Source organism: Cervus elaphus, chromosome 24 (assembly GCF_910594005.1).
Source record: "Cervus elaphus chromosome 24, mCerEla1.1, whole genome shotgun sequence".
In the NCBI taxonomy this organism is placed as follows: domain Eukaryota; kingdom Metazoa; phylum Chordata; class Mammalia; order Artiodactyla; family Cervidae; genus Cervus; species Cervus elaphus.
Window position 1 is genome coordinate 62035051 of NC_057838.1, and position 20116 is coordinate 62055166.

The 20116-nt window shown below is 42.9% G+C and overlaps 1 protein-coding gene across 1 annotated transcript in view; it reads left to right on the forward strand.

Moving 5' to 3' along the window:
* The window catches only part of SLC25A20 (solute carrier family 25 member 20), a 34676-nt gene extending 15026 nt beyond the window's left edge, over window positions 1-19650 (forward strand). Inside the window, exons 4-9 of the mRNA XM_043886502.1 lie at window positions 582-672; window positions 16190-16307; window positions 17079-17151; window positions 17528-17637; window positions 18241-18365; window positions 18786-19650. Coding sequence (XP_043742437.1) covers window positions 582-672; window positions 16190-16307; window positions 17079-17151; window positions 17528-17637; window positions 18241-18365; window positions 18786-18848 — 580 coding nt within the window. The 3' untranslated portion in view covers window positions 18849-19650. The remainder of the gene's footprint in view (window positions 1-581; window positions 673-16189; window positions 16308-17078; window positions 17152-17527; window positions 17638-18240; window positions 18366-18785) is intronic.
* The last annotated feature ends 466 nt before the right edge of the window (window positions 19651-20116 follow it).

Below are 20116 nucleotides of genomic sequence, written 5' to 3' on the forward strand. Positions count from 1 at the left end.
GGACCCATCACAACTTACTGGGTACCATTCCTGACGGGACATTCCCAGCAGCTTACAGCATATACCTCACAACTTGGCCTGTGGATATGGCCACAGCCATTCCCCTTGCCTCGATGCTGTCCTGTGTGAGTCTTGGCTTAAAATGTTATCAGGCTCTTGGTGATCCAGAGGAGGGGAGATTGGAGGAGATCTGGGGTTAACCAAGGTCTACATCCTGGGTTATGGGCTATTTCCCACAACCACCCTGAACTTTGCAGATCAAGGCTCAGAGAGGCCTGGAAACTCAACCGTAGTCACTGCATGGCCGGCCAGGGGAGAACTTCTCCCATGACTGAGGCCATCTGAGTGTGCCCATGGGCTTTGTGACCAAGCTTGTATTGCTCTTGGCACTGAGACCCCTGCCCTGGGAAATTTGATGTCAGAATATACATAGGACTTGGCTTTGGTGTGAAACAATCTATTTGTGCTGGACTTCCGCCCAGTCAGAGTACTTATTTGATTTTTTTTTTCTTTGCTGGGGCTTCCTCTTTTCTGTGTGATTAGTCACAGGTTCTTGCCTCTTGTTTTTGTTTTCAATACAGCTACCCCCAGATATTTGCAGCTGGGATGTTATCCGGAGTATTCACCACAGGAATTATGACCCCTGGAGAGCGGATCAAGTGCTTGTTACAGGTGAGGATGTGATCAGGGTTGTGGGAGATATTGTTTGGAGGCAGGTGGCTAGCTTTTCTACTGGGTATACAATTTTGTGTGGATGTGTATGTCCTTTTACCCTCTATAAAGGCTTCAGATCAGGTGTGCAAACAGTTTCAAGGTTTTCAGGAACATGGAAGCATGGAAGCAATTGTACTAGAGTCAAGAACCAGGAGAGTGTAACAAATGAACCAGATGTCACTCCGTGATGGGTCAACTCAGACTTATCCACCCTTATTAGCAGCTACTTCAGGAACTCCAGAAGGTGAGTCGTGTGTCTTCAGAGGTGGAACGGAGGCTGCTCCTGCCCAACATCGTCTGTCTCCACCCAAACTGCCCAAAGGCTCAGTGGCCTTAGAGTGTCTGGGCTTGTTCCCAGGCTGAGGCTGTGAACTGCCTGCCTGCCTTACCACACAGGGCTACCTTCAAAAAAAAGCAGTACTGCTTTTTTCTTCTAATGGCCAAAGCAATTTAATACATAATTCTTCGCTAGAAAAATTTTGGTAATGCAGAGAAGCAGAAGGAAAACAATGTATTTATCACCCATGAGGTAACCACCATTATACTTTCTGTGTGAATTCTTCGTCTTTTTAGTAAACATGTATATTTTAAAAAATTTACCTTTTCAAATAAAATTGGGGTCACATACTGCCATAGTTTTGTAACCAGCTTTTTTCATTTGTTATGTCACAATATTTTTGTGATTATTTTTCTTAGACATCATTTTCTGTGCTTTATTTCAATATATGGCTGTAGCTTACCTGATAATCCTTATCTGGAGATAATCCAAATTATATACCACAGTGAAGATCTTATGAATAAGTCTCTGCATGTGTTCCTGATTATTTTCTTAGGATAAATGTCTAGACTTGAAATTAGTATATTTAAAGATACGTACTTTTAAAAGAATTTTCAATGCACGTTGGGGTTTCCTGGTGGTTTAGTGGTAAAGAATCCGCCTGCCAATGCAGGAGAGTTGGGTTCGAACCCTGGGTGGGGAAGATCCCCTGGAGGAGAAAATGGCAATCCACTCCAGTATTCTTGCTGGGAAAATCCCCTGGACAGGAGCCTGTAGGGTCGCAGAGTCAGACACAACTGGGTGACTGAGCACACTCACATGCAGTAATGTATGTTACTAAGTGGCCCTCTCAGAAAGGTCTGTCACTTTCTACTCCCATCAGTAGAAGAAGAGCTCTCACTCCCTGGCAGATTCTGCAGCATCTAATTTACAATCTCTGCTAGTGTGTTGTGTGAAAAATTTGCATTCTTTTAGTTTTTCTTGCTTTTTATTGTCGATGAGCTGAATTACTTTGATTCATATTAGCTGTTTATATTTATCCTTCGTGAAACGCCTGTTTGTATTCTTTGCTCATTTGTCAGTTTGTTTGATTTATAAAAGCTTTAGACATGTTTTGATTTAATATTATCATAATAATATTAAATGCTACACGTGGGGTCTTAGTTCTCCAACTAGGAATGAATGGAACCTTGTGCCCCCTCCGTTGAGAGTGTGGAGTCAACCACTGGATCACCAGGAAAGTCCCTGATTTTAAAAAATCTTTATACAATTTTTAGATGTTGCATTCCTTTTACAGTTATTGCAAAATATTGGCTCTATTCCCCATGTTGTGCAATACATCCTTGTAGCCTGTCTACGCCCAATAGTTTATACCTCCCACTCCTCCACCCCTAAACACTTTGGACATATTAAGGTTATTAATTTCTTATCATATGTGGCAAGTCTTTTTCATGCTTTTGTATTAGTCATTTAATTTTGTGCATTGTTTAAATTAAATGTTTTATTTTGAGATAATTAAAAGTTCACATACAGTTGTAAGAAATAATATAAAGGGAAGAAAAGAAATAAATATACAGAGAGATCCCACATGCTCTTTACCTCGTTCTTCCACAGAGGTAATGTACTGTAAAGCTGTAGTATAATATCGAAACCAGAATACTGACACTGATACAGTCAAGATGCAAAACAGTTCCATCATGCCAACGATGCCTCATGTAGCCCTTGAATAGCCCCTTTCATTTTCCTTTCCCCACACCAGTCCTTTTTTCTTTTGGCTGCCTGCGCAGCATGTGGGATCTTCATTCCCTGACCAGGGATGGAACCGGCACTCCCTACATTGGAAGTTAGGAGTCTTAACCACTGAAATGCCAGGGAAGCCCCTCCATTCCAGTTCTTAACCACCCCAACAATCACTAATCTGAACTCCATTTCTATGCATTTGTAATTTCAAGACATGTATAAATGGAATCGTACAGTATGTAACCTTTTCAGATTGGCTTTTTCAACTTAGCGTAAATGTTCTGGAGAGTTGTACAGATTGTGGCATGTGTGAGTGTTTCACTCCTTTTTAGTAGTCCCATAGTATGGATGTACTACAGCTACGTTTAATTTTTTATCCATTGAAGGACATCTGGGTTGTTTCCAGTTTAGGGCTGTTATAAATAAAGATGCTATAAACATTCATGTACAGAGATTTTTCTGGGAAAATCAATCTTCATTTCTCTGGGATAAATGCCCAGAGGTATAATTGCTGAGTCACATGGTAGTTACATGTTTAGTTTTCTTTTTTTGTTTCTTATGGCCACGCCACATGGCATGTATAATCTTAGCTCCCTGACCAGGGATCGAATCCATGTCCCCTGCAGTGGATGGGCAGTCTTAACCACTGGACCTCCAGGGAAATTCCATGCATGTTTAAAGAAACTGCCGATCTTTTTTTAGAGTAACTGTATCATTTACATTCCCATGAGCAGGGTATGAGTGATCCAGTTTCTGTGCATCCTAACCAAGATTTGGTGTTGTCACTAGTCTTAATTTTAGCCATCCTGATAGATGTGTAGTGATACCTCATTTTAATTTGTATTCCTCTAATAGCTGAAGGTGTTGAATATCTTTTCATGTGTTCATTTGCTATCAGTATATCCTATTTGGTGAAATGTCTGTTCATGTGTTTTGCCCATTTTCTAATTGGATTATTTGGGATTTTTTATTATTATTACTGAGTTTTGAGAGTCCTTTATTCTAGATACTATTGCTTTGTCAGATATGTGGTTTGCATATTATTTTCTCCCAGTGTATAGTTTGTCTTTTCATCCTCTCAACAGAGTCTTTAGAGCAAATGTTTAAATTTTGATGAAGTCCAGTTTGTTATTTTCTCTAATTTTGATGGAGTCCAGTTTGTTCATTTCTGTTTTATAGGTAGGGTTTTGGATGTTTAGGACATCAGATCTTAAGGAATCTTTACCTAGCCTGAAATCCCAAAGATTTTCTCATATGCTTTTTTCTGAAAGTTTTATTTATAGTTTACGTTTTCCATGTAGGTTTGTGAGTCCACTTTGAGTTAAGTTTTTTATCATGTATGAGAATTAGGTCAGAGGGTTCCTTCCCCCCCTGGGGCTGTCTAGTTGCACCATACCATTTCCTGGAGATTTACCTTTATTCTACTGAATTATGTTTGCATATCTGTTAAAAATCAGTTGAGCATATTTGTGTGGGTCTACTTCTGTGTACTCTGTTTTCTTTCATTGATCTATGCACCTTTTCCTTCACTAATATTACACAATCTTGATTAGTTTAGCCATAGGCTAAGTCTTGAAACTGTCTAGACTGATCCCTCCCACTTTATTCTTAAAAAAAAAAAAAAAAATTGTTTGGGACTTCCCTGGTGGTCTAGTGGTTAGAAATCTGCCTTCCAAGGCAGGGGATGTGGGTTGGATCCCTGGGCCAGGAACTAAGATCCCACATGCCATGGGGCAACTAAGTCTGAAGACCACACTGCTGAGCCCACACGCCCTGGAACCCATGCACTGCAACTAAGACTCAACATAGCCAAATAAATAAATAATTAAAAAAAAAAACAACTGTTGTCACTGTTCTAATTTCTTTGTTATTTCCATGTTAATTTTAGGATAATTTAGAAAACTGAGAAAATTCTTGCTGAGAGTATATTGAATCTATAGATCAATTTGGGTAGAATTAATACATTATTTTGAGTCTTCCAATACCCAGACATGTCACACCTCTCCATTTATTTAGAACTTTAATTTCTTTCATCAGCAGTGTGTAATTTTCTGCATATAAGCTCTTAATGTGTTTTCTTACACATCTAAGTCCTTTGTAAAGTGGCACTGTAGATGGTATTATAGTTTTAATTTTGTTGTCTGCATGTTTATTGCTAGTTTGTAGAAATGCACTTGATTTTTTAGAATATTTATTTATTTTTACTTTTGGCTGTGCTGGGTCTTTGCTGCTGCTCAAGGGCTTTCTCTAGTCACAGTGAGTGGGGTCTAGGTTCTAGTTGCAGTGCTCGGGCTTCTCATTGCAGTGACTTCTCTTGTGGAGTATGGGCTCAAGGGCACTTGGACTTTAGTAGTTGCAGCACATGAGCTCAGTGGTTGTGACACAGGGGCTTAGTTGCCTTGCGGCATGTGGGATCTTCCCGGATCAGGGATTGAACAAGTGTCCGTTGCATTGGCAGGCAGATTCATAACCACTGGACCACCAGGGAAGCCTGAAATACAGTTGATTTTTGTATGTTAATTTTGTATCTTGTGAACCTTCCTGAATGCTCTTACTAATTCTAGATTTTTTTTTTTTTTGGTAGATTCTTTGGGATTTCCTATGTAGATAGTACTATTATTTGCAAACAGGGACAGTTTTATTTCTTCATTTCTGAACCTTTTATATCCTTATTTCACTGGCTAGAACTTCCAGTACCATGTTGAATAAGACTGATGAGAATGGATGTTTTTCCTTGTTCCCAATCTTACGGGGAAATATTCAGTATTTCACCATTAAATATAATCTCAGGGAAGCCCAGGTGGCTCCGTGGGAAAGAGTCCTCCTGCCAGTACAAGAGACACAGATGTGGTTTTGGAGTGGGTTGCCATGCCCTCCTCCAGAGCATCTTCCCACCCCAGGGATCGAACCCAGGTCTCCCACATTGCTAGATGTTCTTTGTCAGTTTGAGAAGGTTACCTTCTCTTCCTCTTTTTCTGAGAATTTATGGATATTGACTTTTGTCAAATGTTTTTTCTTCCTTTATTAATGTGATCATGTGATTTTTCTCCTAAACTCTTAATATAGTGAATTACTTCCATTGATTTTTGTACACTGAACCAATTCTTCATTACTGGAATAAACTCCCCAACCTGGTATACGATTCTCTTTATATATTGCTGGGTTCTATTTTCTTATATTTTGTTAAGGATTTTTCATCTATAGTCATGAGAGATATTTGTCTGTCATTTTTTTTTTTTTCTGGATTGTCTTTGTCTGGTTTTGGTATCAGAGTAATACTAGCTTCATAAAATGAATTAGGAATTGTTCCCTCTTCTACTGTATAGAATATGTGTTGATTTTTCTGTAAACATTTGGTAGAATTGGTAGAATTTTATAGTGAAATCATATAGGCTTGAGATTTGGGGGAAGAAAATTTTAAATTATGAATTCAGCTTTCTTTAAAGTTACAGGCCTATTCAAATTACTTATTTCATATTGGGAAAATTGTGATAGTTTTTGTTTTTTTACCTAAGTTGTCAAATATGTGTGTGTGTAAAGTTGTTTGTAGTACTCCTTTATTGTCTTTTTTATGTCTGCAGGGTCTGTGGTATTATCTTCTGTTTTATTCCTGGTATTAGTAATCTGTGACTTCTCTTTTTTCTTTGTCAGACTCACTAGAGGTTTGTCAGTTTTTATTGATCTTTTAAGAAAAGACTTTTCTAAAAAAAAAAAAAAAAAAAAAGACTTTTCTTTCTTTCGACCGGGGATTGAAAGCAGGCCATGGCAGTGAAAGCCCAGAGTCCTAACCCCTAGGCCAACGAGGAACTCCCCTCTTTGATTTTCTTTATTATTTTTCTGTTTTCAGTTCCACTGGTTTCTGCTTCTGTTTTTATAATCTCCGTCCTTTTGCTTCTTTTGGGGTTTAATTTGCTTTTCTTTTCTCGCTCTGTTTTCTTTTTAAGCTTTTGAAGTGCAAGCTTAGGATATTGGTTTGGAGCCTTTCCTCCCTTCTGAAGCAGTCAGTGCTATAAGCTTTCCTCTCGGCACTGCTTTAGCTATGTCCCACAAACTCCAATATATTTCAGTGTCCAGTCACTTGAGTGGGTTTTCTGGTTTCCTCTGGGACTTCCTTTTTGAATTGCTTTGAAGAGTGTTGTTCAGTTTCCAAGCATTGGAGGTTATAGATTTCCAGTTTGAGTCCATTGTGATCGAAGAATATATTCTGTATTATTTACATTCTTTTAAATTTCTTTTAAATTTAGGTTTGCTTTATGGCCTTGGGTGTGGTTTATCTTGGTCTGTGTGCCACGGGCATTTAAAAAGAATGTGTGTGCTGCTGTTGTTTGGTGACATAATCTGTAAGTGGCGATTATATCCTGTTGGTTGACGGTGTTGAGTTCTTTATCCTTGATGATTTTCTGTCTAGTTGTTCTGTTTGTTGATGGAGGAATCCTAAATCTCCAGCTGTTACTGTGAGTTTGTTTCTTCTTTCAATTCTATTAGTGTCCCTTCACATAGTTGGCAGTTTTATGGTTTAATGTATACACACTTAGAATTGCTATGTCTTCTTGGTGGATTGGCCCTTTTATCACTGTGTAAATGTTCTTCACATTACCATTATATAATATTCCATATTTTTGCTTACTCTGTTCTTCCGATGTTCCAGAGTTCCTTCTTTTATAGTTTCTTTTCTGTTTAAAGAACTTCCTTTAGCCATTCTTTTGGTATATATCTGTGAATGACAAAGTCTGTTAGTTTTCTTTCATCTTAAGACTGCCTGATTTTCCCTTTATTCCTGAAGGATATTTTCACTTGACATAGGATTCTGGGATGACAGTTCTTTTCTCTCAGCTCCTGAAAGATACTGTGCCACTCCTTTCTACCCTCCCCGGTTTCTGCTGTCATTCTAATTATTTCAGTGTTGTTGTTCTTCAGTTGCTGAATCATGTCCAACTCTTTGTGACCCCATGGACTACAGGGCTTCCCTGTCCTTCACCATCCCCCAGGGTTTGTTCAAACTCATGTCCATTGAGTCAGTGATGCTATCCAAACATCTCCTCCTCTGTTGCACCCTTCTGCTCCTATCTTCAATATTTCCCAGCATCAAGGTCTTTTTCAGTGAGTTGGCTCTCCACATCAGGTGGCCAAAGTATTGGAGCTTCAGCTGCAGCGTCAGTCCTTCTAGTGAATATTCAGGACTGCTTTCCTTTAGGATTGACTGGTTTGATCTTCTTGCAGTCCAAGGGGCTCTCAAGAGTCTTCTCCAACACCAAAATTCAAAAGCATCAATTCGTGTTCAGTCTTCTTTATGGTCCAACTCACATCCATATGTGTTATTTTTCTCTGGCTACTCTCAAGATTCTTTCTTTGTTTTCAGTTTTCGACTAAGTTCATTTGTGATGTGCTCTGGCATGGATTTATTTGGGGATATTCTGTTTAGGTTTTGGTCACTTTCTTAAATTTCTATGTTTCAGTTCAGTCCAGTCCCTCAGTCATGTCCGACTCTTCGACCCCTTGGACTGCAGCACGCCAGGCCTCCCTGTCCATCACCAACTCCCGGAGTTACCTCAAACTCATGCCCATTGAATCAGTGATGCCATCCAGTCATCTCATCCTTTGTTGTCCCCTTCTCCTCCTGCCTTCAATCTTTCCCAGCATCAGGGTCTTTTCAAATGAGTCACCTCTTCGCATCAGGTGGCCGAAGTACTGGAGTTTCAGCTTCATTATCAGTCCTTCCAGTGAATATTCAGGAGTGATTTTCTTTAGGATGGACTGGTTGAATCTCCTTGCAGTCCAAGGGACTCTCAAGAGTCTTCTCCAATACCACAGTTCAAAAGCATCAATTCTTAGGCACTCATCTTTCTTCATAGTCCAACTCTCACATCCATACATGACTACTGGAAAAACCATCGTCTTGACTAGATGGACCTTTTTTGGCAAAGTAATGTCTCTGCTTTTTAATATGCTGTCTAGGTTGCTCATAACTTTTCATCCAAGGAGTAAGCGTCTTTTAATTTCATGGCTGCAGTCGCCATCTGCAGTGATTTTGGAGCCCAAAAAATAAAGTCTGACACTGTTTTCACTGTTTCTCCATCTAATTGCCATGAAGTGTTGGGACCAGATGCCATGATCTTAGTTTTCTGAATGTTGAGCTTTGAGCCAACTTTTTCACTCTTCTCTTTCACTTTCATCAAGAGGCTCTTTAGTTCTTCTTCACTTTCTGCCATAGGGTGGTGTCATCTGCATTTCTGAGGTTATTGATATTTCTCCCGGCAATCTTAATTCCAGCTTGTGTTTCATCCAGCCCAGCATTTCTCGTGATGTACTCTGCATATAAGTTAAATAAGCAGGGTGACAATATACAGCCTTGACGTACTCCTTTTCCTACTTGGAACCAGTCTCTTGTTCCATGTCCAGTTCTAACTGTTGCTTCCTGACCTGCATACAGATTTCTCAGGAGGCAGGTCAGGTGGTCTGGTATTCCCATCTCTTTCAGAATTTTCCACAGTTTATTATGATCCACACAGCCAAAGGCTTTGGCATAGTCAATAAAGCAGAAATAGATGTTTTTCTGGAACTCTCGTGCTTTTTTGATGATCCAGCAGATGTTGGCAATTTGATCTCTGGTTCTTCTGCCTTTTCTAAAACCAGCTTGAACATCTGGAAGTTCATGGTTCATGTATTGTTGAAGCCTGGCGTGGAGAATTTTGAGCATTACTTTACTAGCATGTGAGTTGAGTGTCTTTGTGTGGTAGTTTGAACATTCTTTGGCATTGCCTTTCTTTGGGATTGGAATGAAAACTGACCTTTTCTATTCCTGTGGCCACTACTGAGTTTTCCAAATTTGCTGGCATATTGAATGCAGCACTTTCATGGCATCATCTTTTAGGACTAGCTTTGTTCATAGTGATGCTTCCTAAGGCCCACTTGACTTCGCATTCCAGGATGTCTGGCTCTAGGTGAGTGATCACACCATCGTGATTATCTGGGTCACTAGATCTTTTTTGTACAGTTCTTCTGTGTATTCTTCCCACCTCTTCTTAATATCTTCTGCTTCTGTTAGGTCCATACCATTTCTGTCTTTCCTTTATTGAGCCATCTTTGCATGATATTGATATTTCTAATTTTCTTGAAGAGATTTCTAGTCTTTCCCATTCTACTGTTTTCCTCTATTTCTTTGCACTGATCACTGAGGAAGGCTTTCTTATCTCTCCTTGCTATTCTTTGGAACTCTGCATTCAAATGGGTATATCTTTCCTTTTCTCCTTGGGGATGGTCTTGCTCCCTGTCTCCTGTACAATGTCACGAACTTCTGTCCATAGTTCATCATGCACTCTATCAGATCTAGTCCCTTGAATCTATTTGTCACTTCCACTGTATAATTGTTAGGAATTTGATTTAGGTCATACCTGAGTGGTCTAGTGGTTTCCTCAATTTAAGTCTGAATTTGGCAATAAGGAGTTCATGATCTGAGCCACAGTCAGCTCCTGGTCTTGTTTTTGCTGACTGTATAGAGCTTCTCCATCTTTGGCTGCAAAGAAGATAATCAATCTGATTTCGGTGTTGACCACGTGGTGATGTCTATGTGCAGAGTCGTCTCTTGTGTTGTTGGAAGAGGGTTTTTGCTATGACCAGTGCATTCTCTTGGCAAAACTCTATTAGCCTTTGCCCTGCTTCATTCTGTACTCCAAGGCCAAATTTGCCTGTTACTCCAGGTGTTTCTTGACTTCCTACTTTTGCATTCCAGTCCCCTATAATGAAAAGGACATTTTTGGGGGGCGTTAGTTCTAGAAGGCCTTCATAGAACCATTCAACTTCAGCTTCTTCAGCATTACTGGTTGGGGCATAGACTTGGATTACCATGATACTGAATGGTTTGCCTTGGAAACAAACAGAGATCATTCTGTCATTTTTGAGGTTGCATCCAAGTACTGCATTTCGGACTCTCTTGTTCACTATGATGGCTACTGCATTTCGTCTAAGGGATTCCTGCCCACAGTAGTAGATATAATGGTCATCTGAGTTAAATTCACCCATTCCAGTCCATTGTAGTTTGCTGATTCCTAAAATGTTGACGTTCACTCTTGCCATCTCCTGTTTGACCACTTCCGATTTGCCTTGATTCATGGACCTAACATTCCAGGTTCCTATGCAATATTGCTCTTTACAGCATCAGACCTTGCTTCCATCACCAGTCACATCCACAACTGGGTGTTGATTTTGCTTTGGCTCCATCTCTTCGTTCTTCCTGGAGTTATTTCTCCACTGATCTCCAGTAGTATATTGGGCACCTACCGACCTGGAGTTCATCTTTCAGTGTCATATCATTTTGCCTTTTCATGTTGCTCATTGGGTTCTCAAGGCAGGAACACTGAAGTGGTTTGCCATTCCCTTCTCCAGTGGACCACATTTTGTCAGACCTCTCCACCATGGCCTGTCCGTCTTGGGTGGCCCTACACTGCATGGCTCATAATTTCATTGAGTTAGACAAGGCTGTGGTCCATGTGATTAGATTGGTTAGTTTTCTGTGATTGTGGTTTTCAGTCTGTCTGCCCTCTGATGAAGGATCAGAGGCTTATGGAAGCTTCCTGATGGGAGAGACTGCCTAAGGGGAAACTGGGTCTTGTTCTGATGGGTGGGGCCATGCTCTGTAAATCTTTAATCCAATTTTCTGTTGATGGGTGGGGCTGTGTTCCCTCCCTGCTATTTACCTGGGGCCAAGGCAGATTCTTTACCAGCTGAGCTTGTCAGGGAATCTCTCTATGTTTATGTTTTGCCAAATTTGGGGAGTTTTCAGCAGTTACTTCTTTGAGTACAGTCCTACCCGCTTTTCTCCTCTTCTTCTGGGACTGTGAAGACACAAATACTAAGATTTTCTGACATAGCCCCATGGGGTTATAGTCCCTGAGGTTCTGTTTAATTTCTTTCAGTTTGTTTTGTGTCTTGTTCAGATTGGATATTTTCCAGTGTTTTGTCTTCTAATGCTGGGTTTGTTTTTTTCTATCTTTCCCCTGTATTCTGCTGTTGAGGGAGCCATCCACTGAGTTTTTTATTTTGACCGTGTTTTTCAGTTCTAAAACTTCCATTTGGTTCTTCCTCCTATCTTCTATTTCTGTGCGAAGATTTTCTTTCCTTTCTGTGGCTTTCTAATTTTTTACATCTATTTCAAGCATATTCACGATGCGTCATTGAAGGATTTTTACAATGCCTGTTCTAAAATGTTTGTCAAAGAATTCGTACATCTCTGTCATCTTGGCGTTGGCCTCTACGCTTCTTTTTTCTTTCAGTTTGAGATCTTCCTGGTTTAGGATGCAATATGCGATTTCCAGCTGGAATCCGGATATTTGCATATTTTATTGAGATTTTGGATCCTATATAAACTTCCTGTTTGTGTTGACGTTCTCTGACACCGCGCCAGTAGGAAGCGAGGGCTGCTGCCTTGTGGCCGCCAAGTGAGAACAAGTGCAGGGGCCCCACTTGCCTCTATTGACACTTGAGGGTGGGGCATTCTTCTTTCTGTTGGGTGGGTGTGGGAGTTCTAGTGACTCCACCCACTCCACAGGACAGGAGAGCCCTGGTTACAGCTGTCAGGGATGAAAGTCCTCATTCCCTCCTTGGTCTGCTCTGACTCCACCCAGGCAGCACGTTGGGTACCTCGGTACAGCCCAGCAAAGGAGGAAGTCCGGGCTCCACACATGGTCTTTGCTCGTGTGGGTGAGGGTGAGGCTACAGTTTTTTCTATGATGTATGGCTGGAGTAGAGTGTTTTTTTGTCTAAAGATGTTCTGTCTTCCTAGGCTATTCCTTTTCTGATCCTTTGTCTAGGGAATGCAGGCTTTCATTGGGGGCTTCTTTTTAGTCGGTGCCTGTTGGCACTCCTGGATCACCAATATCTTCTGCCTCAAGTCTGAGACTCGTCAAATGAGAATATCCAGGGAACTCACCATGATGTCATTGCTCAAGGCGGGAAGTCCTTAGCGAGTCTGCCTCTCCTCTGCAAATTCTCAGAGCCCTCTTCTGTTTAAAATAAATAATGGTAGGGCTTTTTTGTTCTTTGGTATTTAGCAGGAAGAATAAAGACTTGCCAGAAGTCTGTATATTGATTTTGAGTTAGTGAATGTTTATTTTCAGTAGCCTTGTCCATTAGCCTTTTCCATCATGGCTTCTTCCTTTTCTTTTATGCCTGAAGTCCTTTCTTTCTTTTCTTTCTTTTTTTTTTTTTTTTTTTTCTTTTTTTTGATTAATTAATTTAGTTAGTTTTGGCTGTGCTTAGTCTTCGTTGCTGCTCAAGGGCTTTCTCTCGTTGCAGTGGTTTCTGTTGCTGCAGATCACAGGCTCTAGGCACATGGGCTTCAGTAATTATGGCCCACGGGCCCAGCTGCTCCGTGGCATATGGGGTTTTAGTTCTCAGACCGGGGATTGAACCCATATCCCCTCCATTGGCAGGCAGACTCTCAACCATTGGACCACCAGGGAAGTCCCCCTGATTTCTGCTCCTAGATGAGACAGTCACTGTGCACTGCTCCACTCTGCTGGCTGGCTACTCTATATCTCTCTTCTCTTCTCAAACTGGCACCCTCTCAGCAGATGACCTGGCTTTCTACTTCACAGAGAAAACTGGAACCACCAGAAGAGAACTTTACCAGATGCCCTCCACTCCCTCACTGGCGCCTGACTACATCTGTGGCTGCCGGGCCTGTTTCCACCAAGAATGGCCCATGCTTCTGCTTCTGCTTGACCCCTCCTCCTGACCCTTCTTGCCCATTCAGAGACCTGGTTTCAGCAGCTCTTCTTTCTGTCCTTCAGCATCAGTTTTTGCTTTCCAGTAGATGGTTCTCTTTGGCAATAACGGCATGAACCTGCTTCTGTGTTCACCTTTAAAATATAGACTTCTCTCTTTTACCTTCCACCTCCATTTCTGGGCTTCCTATCTTTGTTCTGTGCATGTTCGTGCATGGGTGCTTAGTCACTCAGTCATGTCGGACTCTTTGTGACCCCATGGACTGTAGCCCTCCAGGCTTATCTGTCCATGGGATTCTTCAGGCAAGAATACCGGAGTGGGTTGCCATTTCCTCCTCCAGGGCATCTTCCCAACCCAGGGATCAAGCACTGCAGGCAGATTCTTTATCCTTTCATCAGGGAAACTCCGAGTTTACTCCCTCTTACATTGAAACTCTTTGAAAAAGTTTTTCATTTTTGTTGTTTTTTCCCCACTCTTTGTCTCTAGTATGCCTTCTCTAATAGTTAAACATACATCAGACTGGCTTTTGCCTCACAACGCTAACAAAACTACTTTTATCAAGGTCACTAGTGACTTTTACACTAAGTCCAGTTTTCAGTTCTTGGACCTGGACATTGATCCATCTTGATTCATTAACAGAATTGGACTCAACTGGTCCCCTACTCTTGCTTGAAGAGCTGTCTTCACTTGGCTTCTCTCCTGACTTTCTACCTACTTGGCTGCTCCTCCTCTATGTCCTTTGTTGATACATCATCATCTCGATCTTTTAATGTTCATGTGCACGAGACTCAGTACTATTACACTCATCTCACTGATGATTTCTTCTTGTCTCATGACTTTTAGACACAATCTGTATGATGATGATTTTCCAATTTGTATCACCAGCTCAGATTTTTCCTGCACTCTGGACTAGTTCATCCAACATTCCCACTGGACACTAATAGGCACCTCAGAGTCACCATGTGCAAAGCTGAACTCCTGGTCTTCCTCAGTACTTGCTTCACTTACAGCCTTCTACAGCTCTGTTGGGGGCAATACCATCTGTCTAGTTGTTCAGTCCTAAAACCCCAGAGTCCTCCTGGATTGCTTTTTGTCTCATTGTACATATCCCGTTTATTGAACAGTTAAGCTGGCTTTTACCGTATCCCAAATCTACTCCTTCCCACCACCTCCTTTGTAAACCACGTGGCTCCAGGTCACCTTCATCACTGTGCTGAATGACGGTAAGGTCCTCCTCACTTGTTTCCCTGTTTATAGTCTATACCATACGTAACAGTGAGAGGATTCTGTTACTGTGTCAATTCCATGCTCCATCCTCTTTGTCCCCGCAGGCACTGTGAGTCAACTCTAGCATCCTCTAATAACATGGACCTCCCTGCCATTCCTCAGACATACCAGGTTTACCTATGCCAGGATCATCTGGGGAAGTTTTTTTTTTTTTTTTTAAGCCATTGATACTCAACTGACATTGTCTTAAGTTTATTTAGAGAAATTGACATCTTCCTGATTGAAAATTTCTCCTAGCCAGAATTGTTGCTGTTGTTCTTCAGTTGCTAAGTCACATCTTACTCTTTTGAGACCCCGTGGACTGTAGCCCTCAAGGCTCCTCTGTCAATGGAATTTTCCAGGCAAGAATACTACAGTGGGTTGCTCTTTTCTTCTCCAGGGGATCTTCCTGACCCCCAGGGGTCAAACCGCGTCTTCTGCATTGGCAGACAGATTCTTTACTAGTGCGCTACCAGGGAATCCCAACAAAACTCTTACTCTCTTTTTATTCATCTCTTCTTTTATATCCCTTGGAAAGGTTTTAGAGTTTAATTTATGCCAATCCTGTAGCTTGATGCACATATATTTTGTTATTTTGAATGAGATTCTTTTCCATTATTCTTCAACTAGTTGTTGGTATGTACAAAAATTGTCGGATCTATGTATTTATTTTGTAAGCATTTCTCTTTGGGAACTCTTAAATCTGAACTCCCTTTCCAACTTAAATTACTCTTTGGCTGATGCCATCGTATGTTCAGATTCCTCTTGACTCTGTACTTGCTTTGGATCCTCTACAGGCTCTCTTTCTCTCATATCTTTTCTGGAATACCTCTTGCTTGCCCTCAGGCTCTTGGGGAAATGAACACATTTTCAATAGGTTTCCCATATTTGTCTACATTTGCTTCTTTTTGTCCCCCTTCTCTACAAGGATGGTGTTTAAAAAAATTAATGCACATTTAATTTTCTTAGTTAGAGACTGGGACAGAGGGCCTCTCGTTGGCCCTTTGTCCAAGCACTTAGAGCTCTGAATACAATTTCCAGTTCACCTTCTCTTAACCAAGCTTCATGATCACTTAGAGCTTGGAATGGATTTAGTATTCCATGAATGTTTGTTGAAGGAATAAGTAAATGACTGAAGTATTTGTCTAGTCCTTTCTAGAACTTCCAACTACCTTTATTGGGGATAAAGGTATTTGGGAATTTATTTTTCAACTTACTTTCCAATTCTTCTGCTGTTTTTTATGTTTTCCTAATCAATGTGTATATATTTTGTCGTATTTTCACCTAGCCTTATTTCATAGTGACTTCCACCAATATTACATGTTCTAAACAACTATCGATTTGACAGTGAAGTCTTTCGTTGATCTAATGCATAATGACCACTGGCACACTCACTGCGTAATCTTCCATAGCTTGCTGTTGACTTGGATGTTGCTCTTGCTGACTTGATGATTCTTTCCTCCCTCTCAGATTCAGGCTTCTTCAGGGGAGACCAAGTACGCTGGTCCTTTGGACTGTGCGAAGAAGCTATACAAGGAGGCTGGGATCCGAGGGATCTACAAGGGGACTGTACTCACGCTCATGCGAGGTAACCTTTGAGCCCTCCACCTGTGGTGGATTTGCCACAGGGAGGTCTTGCCTGGATCTCTGGATTAGCCTTGGCCCCATACGTGCCACAGCCCTGACAGGGCTGGAATGGTGTGTCCTGGTTTTAGGCCATTTCACCTCTGGCCAGCATGGACACGCATGAGATGGGGGGACCTTCCATCCTTCTGGTAGGCTGGCCCTCAAGGGTGGAAATCATGACCGTGGCAGTAGCAAGTAGATGGAAATCATGGCTGGAGGGACGAGTGGGAAAAAAGAATAACGTAGGAGACTCCCCTGGTGGTCTAGTGGCTAAGACTCCAAGCTTCCAATGCAGGGGGCATGGGTTTGATCCCTGGTGCCATGTGGTGCAGCCAGAAAAAAAAAAAAAAAAAGAATGACTTAGTAACAGTGGAGCTCTATTTGGCTTGAGAAGCATGTTCTACTGGGGTGGCGACAGAGGCAGCAGAGATAGCCCTGAGATGGCAGCTTGGAGGAAGGCCAGATGTTAGCTCCAGTTAAAACTGCTTGGAGTGGGCATGTTAGTGGGGACCACTCAGAGGGCCTCTGAAGGTGAAATAATGTCATGCTTGTTTGTGCTCTCTGACACCAGTGCTGGCCCCAGAGCCACCTCTGATCACTGCAGACAGGAAGTGCTGCTGAGGAACTTCTCAGGAAACCTTCAAGGGTCCAATGCCAAGGTTGGCTCTCCTAAGATCAAGAAAGCTGTGAGGATTTTCTGTCATTTATTTTACATCTTTCTTGCCACTAACAGATGTTCCAGCCAGTGGCATGTATTTCATGACATATGAGTGGCTGAAAAATATCTTCACTCCAGAGGGAAAGAGGTGAGGAAAACAGAAGAGCTTAGAAGCCACTTTCCCTCATTACCGGTAGGTTGCCCTTTCCCATTAGCGGGTCTGAAGGCAGAAATGGGACCTGCTTCTATCTCCATGTCTACTTTCCTCTTGTTACTGCTGAGCCCCAGCTAACACCAATACCTCTTACTCTGTGCCTCACCCAGTGGAGCAAGGGTTTGAAACAAGTACAGGAAACCTCCTCCAAAGAGTGGCAGCTACCTTGTCACAGGAGTCTTGGCCTTGGACCACCTCCCTCCAGCCAGTTCCTCCCTCTCTGTGGCCTCCGTGTCTGCAGAGAGGGGGATGATCTGAATGCTACTGTCACAGCCTTTGTGTAACCAGGGCTGTCTTTGGTGTTCTGCAGCGTCAATGAGCTCAGCGTGCCTCGGATCCTGGTAGCTGGGGGTTTTGCAGGAATCTTCAACTGGGCTGTGGCAATCCCCCCAGACGTGCTCAAGTCCCGCTTCCAGACTGGTTAGTAGGGGAGTAGAGGGGTAGATGGGGTTGGAGTGGGCCCCAAAACTGGCTGCCCCTGGGATACAGAGCTCTTAAGGTCTTAGGCACACTCCCTCTCCACAGTAGCTCTCAGCGAGTGTCTGGCCAGCATTCTCCCTTGTAGTCATTTGTGTCCTAAGAATGTGAGGCTCATTTTCTTGTCAGCCTCAACATAAAGTAACTGAGAGAAGGACTTCCCTGGTGGTCCAGTGGTTAACACTCCACTAGATGGGGCACAGGTTCAATCCGTGGTGAGGGAACGAAGATCCACATGCTATGCAATGCGACCAAAAAAAAGTGAGAGAAGAAGTCACATCAACCTTCCTTCCCCCACACGAGCGGAAGGACCATTTCATTGTTCATTCTTTTCCCCATTCCCTCGGCACTAGTATAATGCAGACGTTGGTTTGTCCCAAGGTGAACTGTGTTGTCTGTGGACTGGTCCTGGGTGACCCACATAGTAGCCTCTCCCTGGTGCTGGGGCCCTGCAGGAAGACTTGACTACAAAATTGTCCCCATGTTGGTCACCATGGTCAGGTCAGAAAGCTTCCTGAAGCCTTAACAGTTGGGTTCTGCCCACAGCGCCTCCTGGGAAATATCCTAATGGTTTCAGAGATGTGCTGAGGGAGCTGATCCGGGATGAAGGCATCACATCCTTGTATAAAGGCTTCAATGCAGTGATGATCCGAGCCTTCCCAGCCAACGCGGTGAGTGACTGGCAGGAGCTATGCTTTTTCTATTTGGGGCTCAGAGCAGAGTGCAGGTGGACCTACTTTTGCTTGCTTCTGAGACTGAACTGGGGGCTCAGTTTTTCTGGAGTCCCACCCTCAGCCAGAGCCTCCTTATTTGTCCCCTTTCCTGAACCTGTCAGATGAATTACCTTTGTGATTCTCCAAGGTGAGGAGTTTTAACTTCCTGGCCTGACCATCAGAAGTGGCCAGGTGTGGGACATGCATTTTCTTTCCCTATTAGGGATGAGAAAGCACAGCTTGATTCCATGACTTGAGGGGGGAATAAGATTAGGAAGGGGTTTTGGTCCTGACAGGGCCAGCCGAGCACAACGCTGGGGGTCTCTGTGAGTAGTCACACTCTTGTTGGCTTTTCTCTTCCTTCCAACCCCTTCTCAGGCCTGTTTCCTGGGCTTTGAAGTTGCCATGAAGTTCCTTAACTGGGCGGTGCCCAACTTGTGAGGCTGAAGGCTGCTCCAGGTTTCAGGATGCCAGAAGTTGTCATCCAGGAGGAACAGTGGGCGGGACTAGGCAGTCCTGAGGTGTGAGGAGAGGGGGATGGTGGGATGAGAGCTCTGTGCATGGACCTGTCGAGACCATTGTCTTAATCACACCCTCTACCTGGTGTAATTTGCCATTTTGCAACTTGAATCCTCTCTTGTCAATTTAAGGGATCTCATGAGGACTTGGAGGTGGAGTAAGTAGCTCCTAGACCACATACCACCTGTGGCCAGGGTGCTGTCTGCCAGTTGACTACTGGTCCTCCTACACCCAGAATACTCTTCAAGAAAGAGGGACTGTCCACCTCTCACTGGAGACACTCTGCATGTTTGTAGTCAGATGACTAGGAGCTGGGGCCTTCCTGCATCCCTAGCCAGGAGCACCCACCAGGGTGTCCTCTAATCCTGGCCTGCACAGCTCCAGGTCCTCATGGGAATGTGGATCTGAGACCCACATCTGTCTGTCCAAGCAGACTGAGCAAATGTGCCTAGGGGCAGAGAGCCTGTTAACACTCGGGTTTTGTTTTGTTTTTTTAATGCATGCAAGTAATCAGAATTAAAACTAGAGTAACCTAATTTCCCAGGAGTTGGTGGAAAGCTTTTCCTCCTACACAGCGAGGAGAGTTTTGAATAGACCATCCCAGCTTGCTAGGATAAGTGAGAAAGTGAGAAAGCCCAGGGTGTAGGAAGAGTCTTTTTGCACACTCTTTTCTCATGAGAGCGCCCTATTTGAACAGGGAATAATAAATATTGTTTCTAATTTTTGCATTGTGTGAAATTTTTTTCTTTTGATTCTGGGTCATTTCAGCAAGCAGCCAGGGGCCTCTCCATGGAGGCTGTTAGGCACGCAGCAGCCTTCCCTGGATGGGATTCAGGCAGCAATTTCAGCAAGAGAAAGAGGAAGAAGTCTTGGCCCACCGGCCTTCCCAGACTGCCCCCGGCCCAGCTCCTGGAGGGTCAGATTGGTGGGGTGGGATAAGGCAACCTGACTGGTAACTGTTCCCATAGCTCTTGGGGGTCGCTGTATGATCTGATGTCTGGCCTTACTTATCAGGCTGAAGATGTTGACCCGGTGCAGCCAGGGGAGATGAGGGAGTCAGAGTGGAGAGTGACATGCTAGTCCGTCCTTAGCTGGGGGAGGGAGAGGCTACCAGAGTTGGGCTTCTCTGGCTTTGTCCCATCTGGCAGTCACATTTCCGCTGGCACTTCCCGCCTCACTGCAGCCGCACA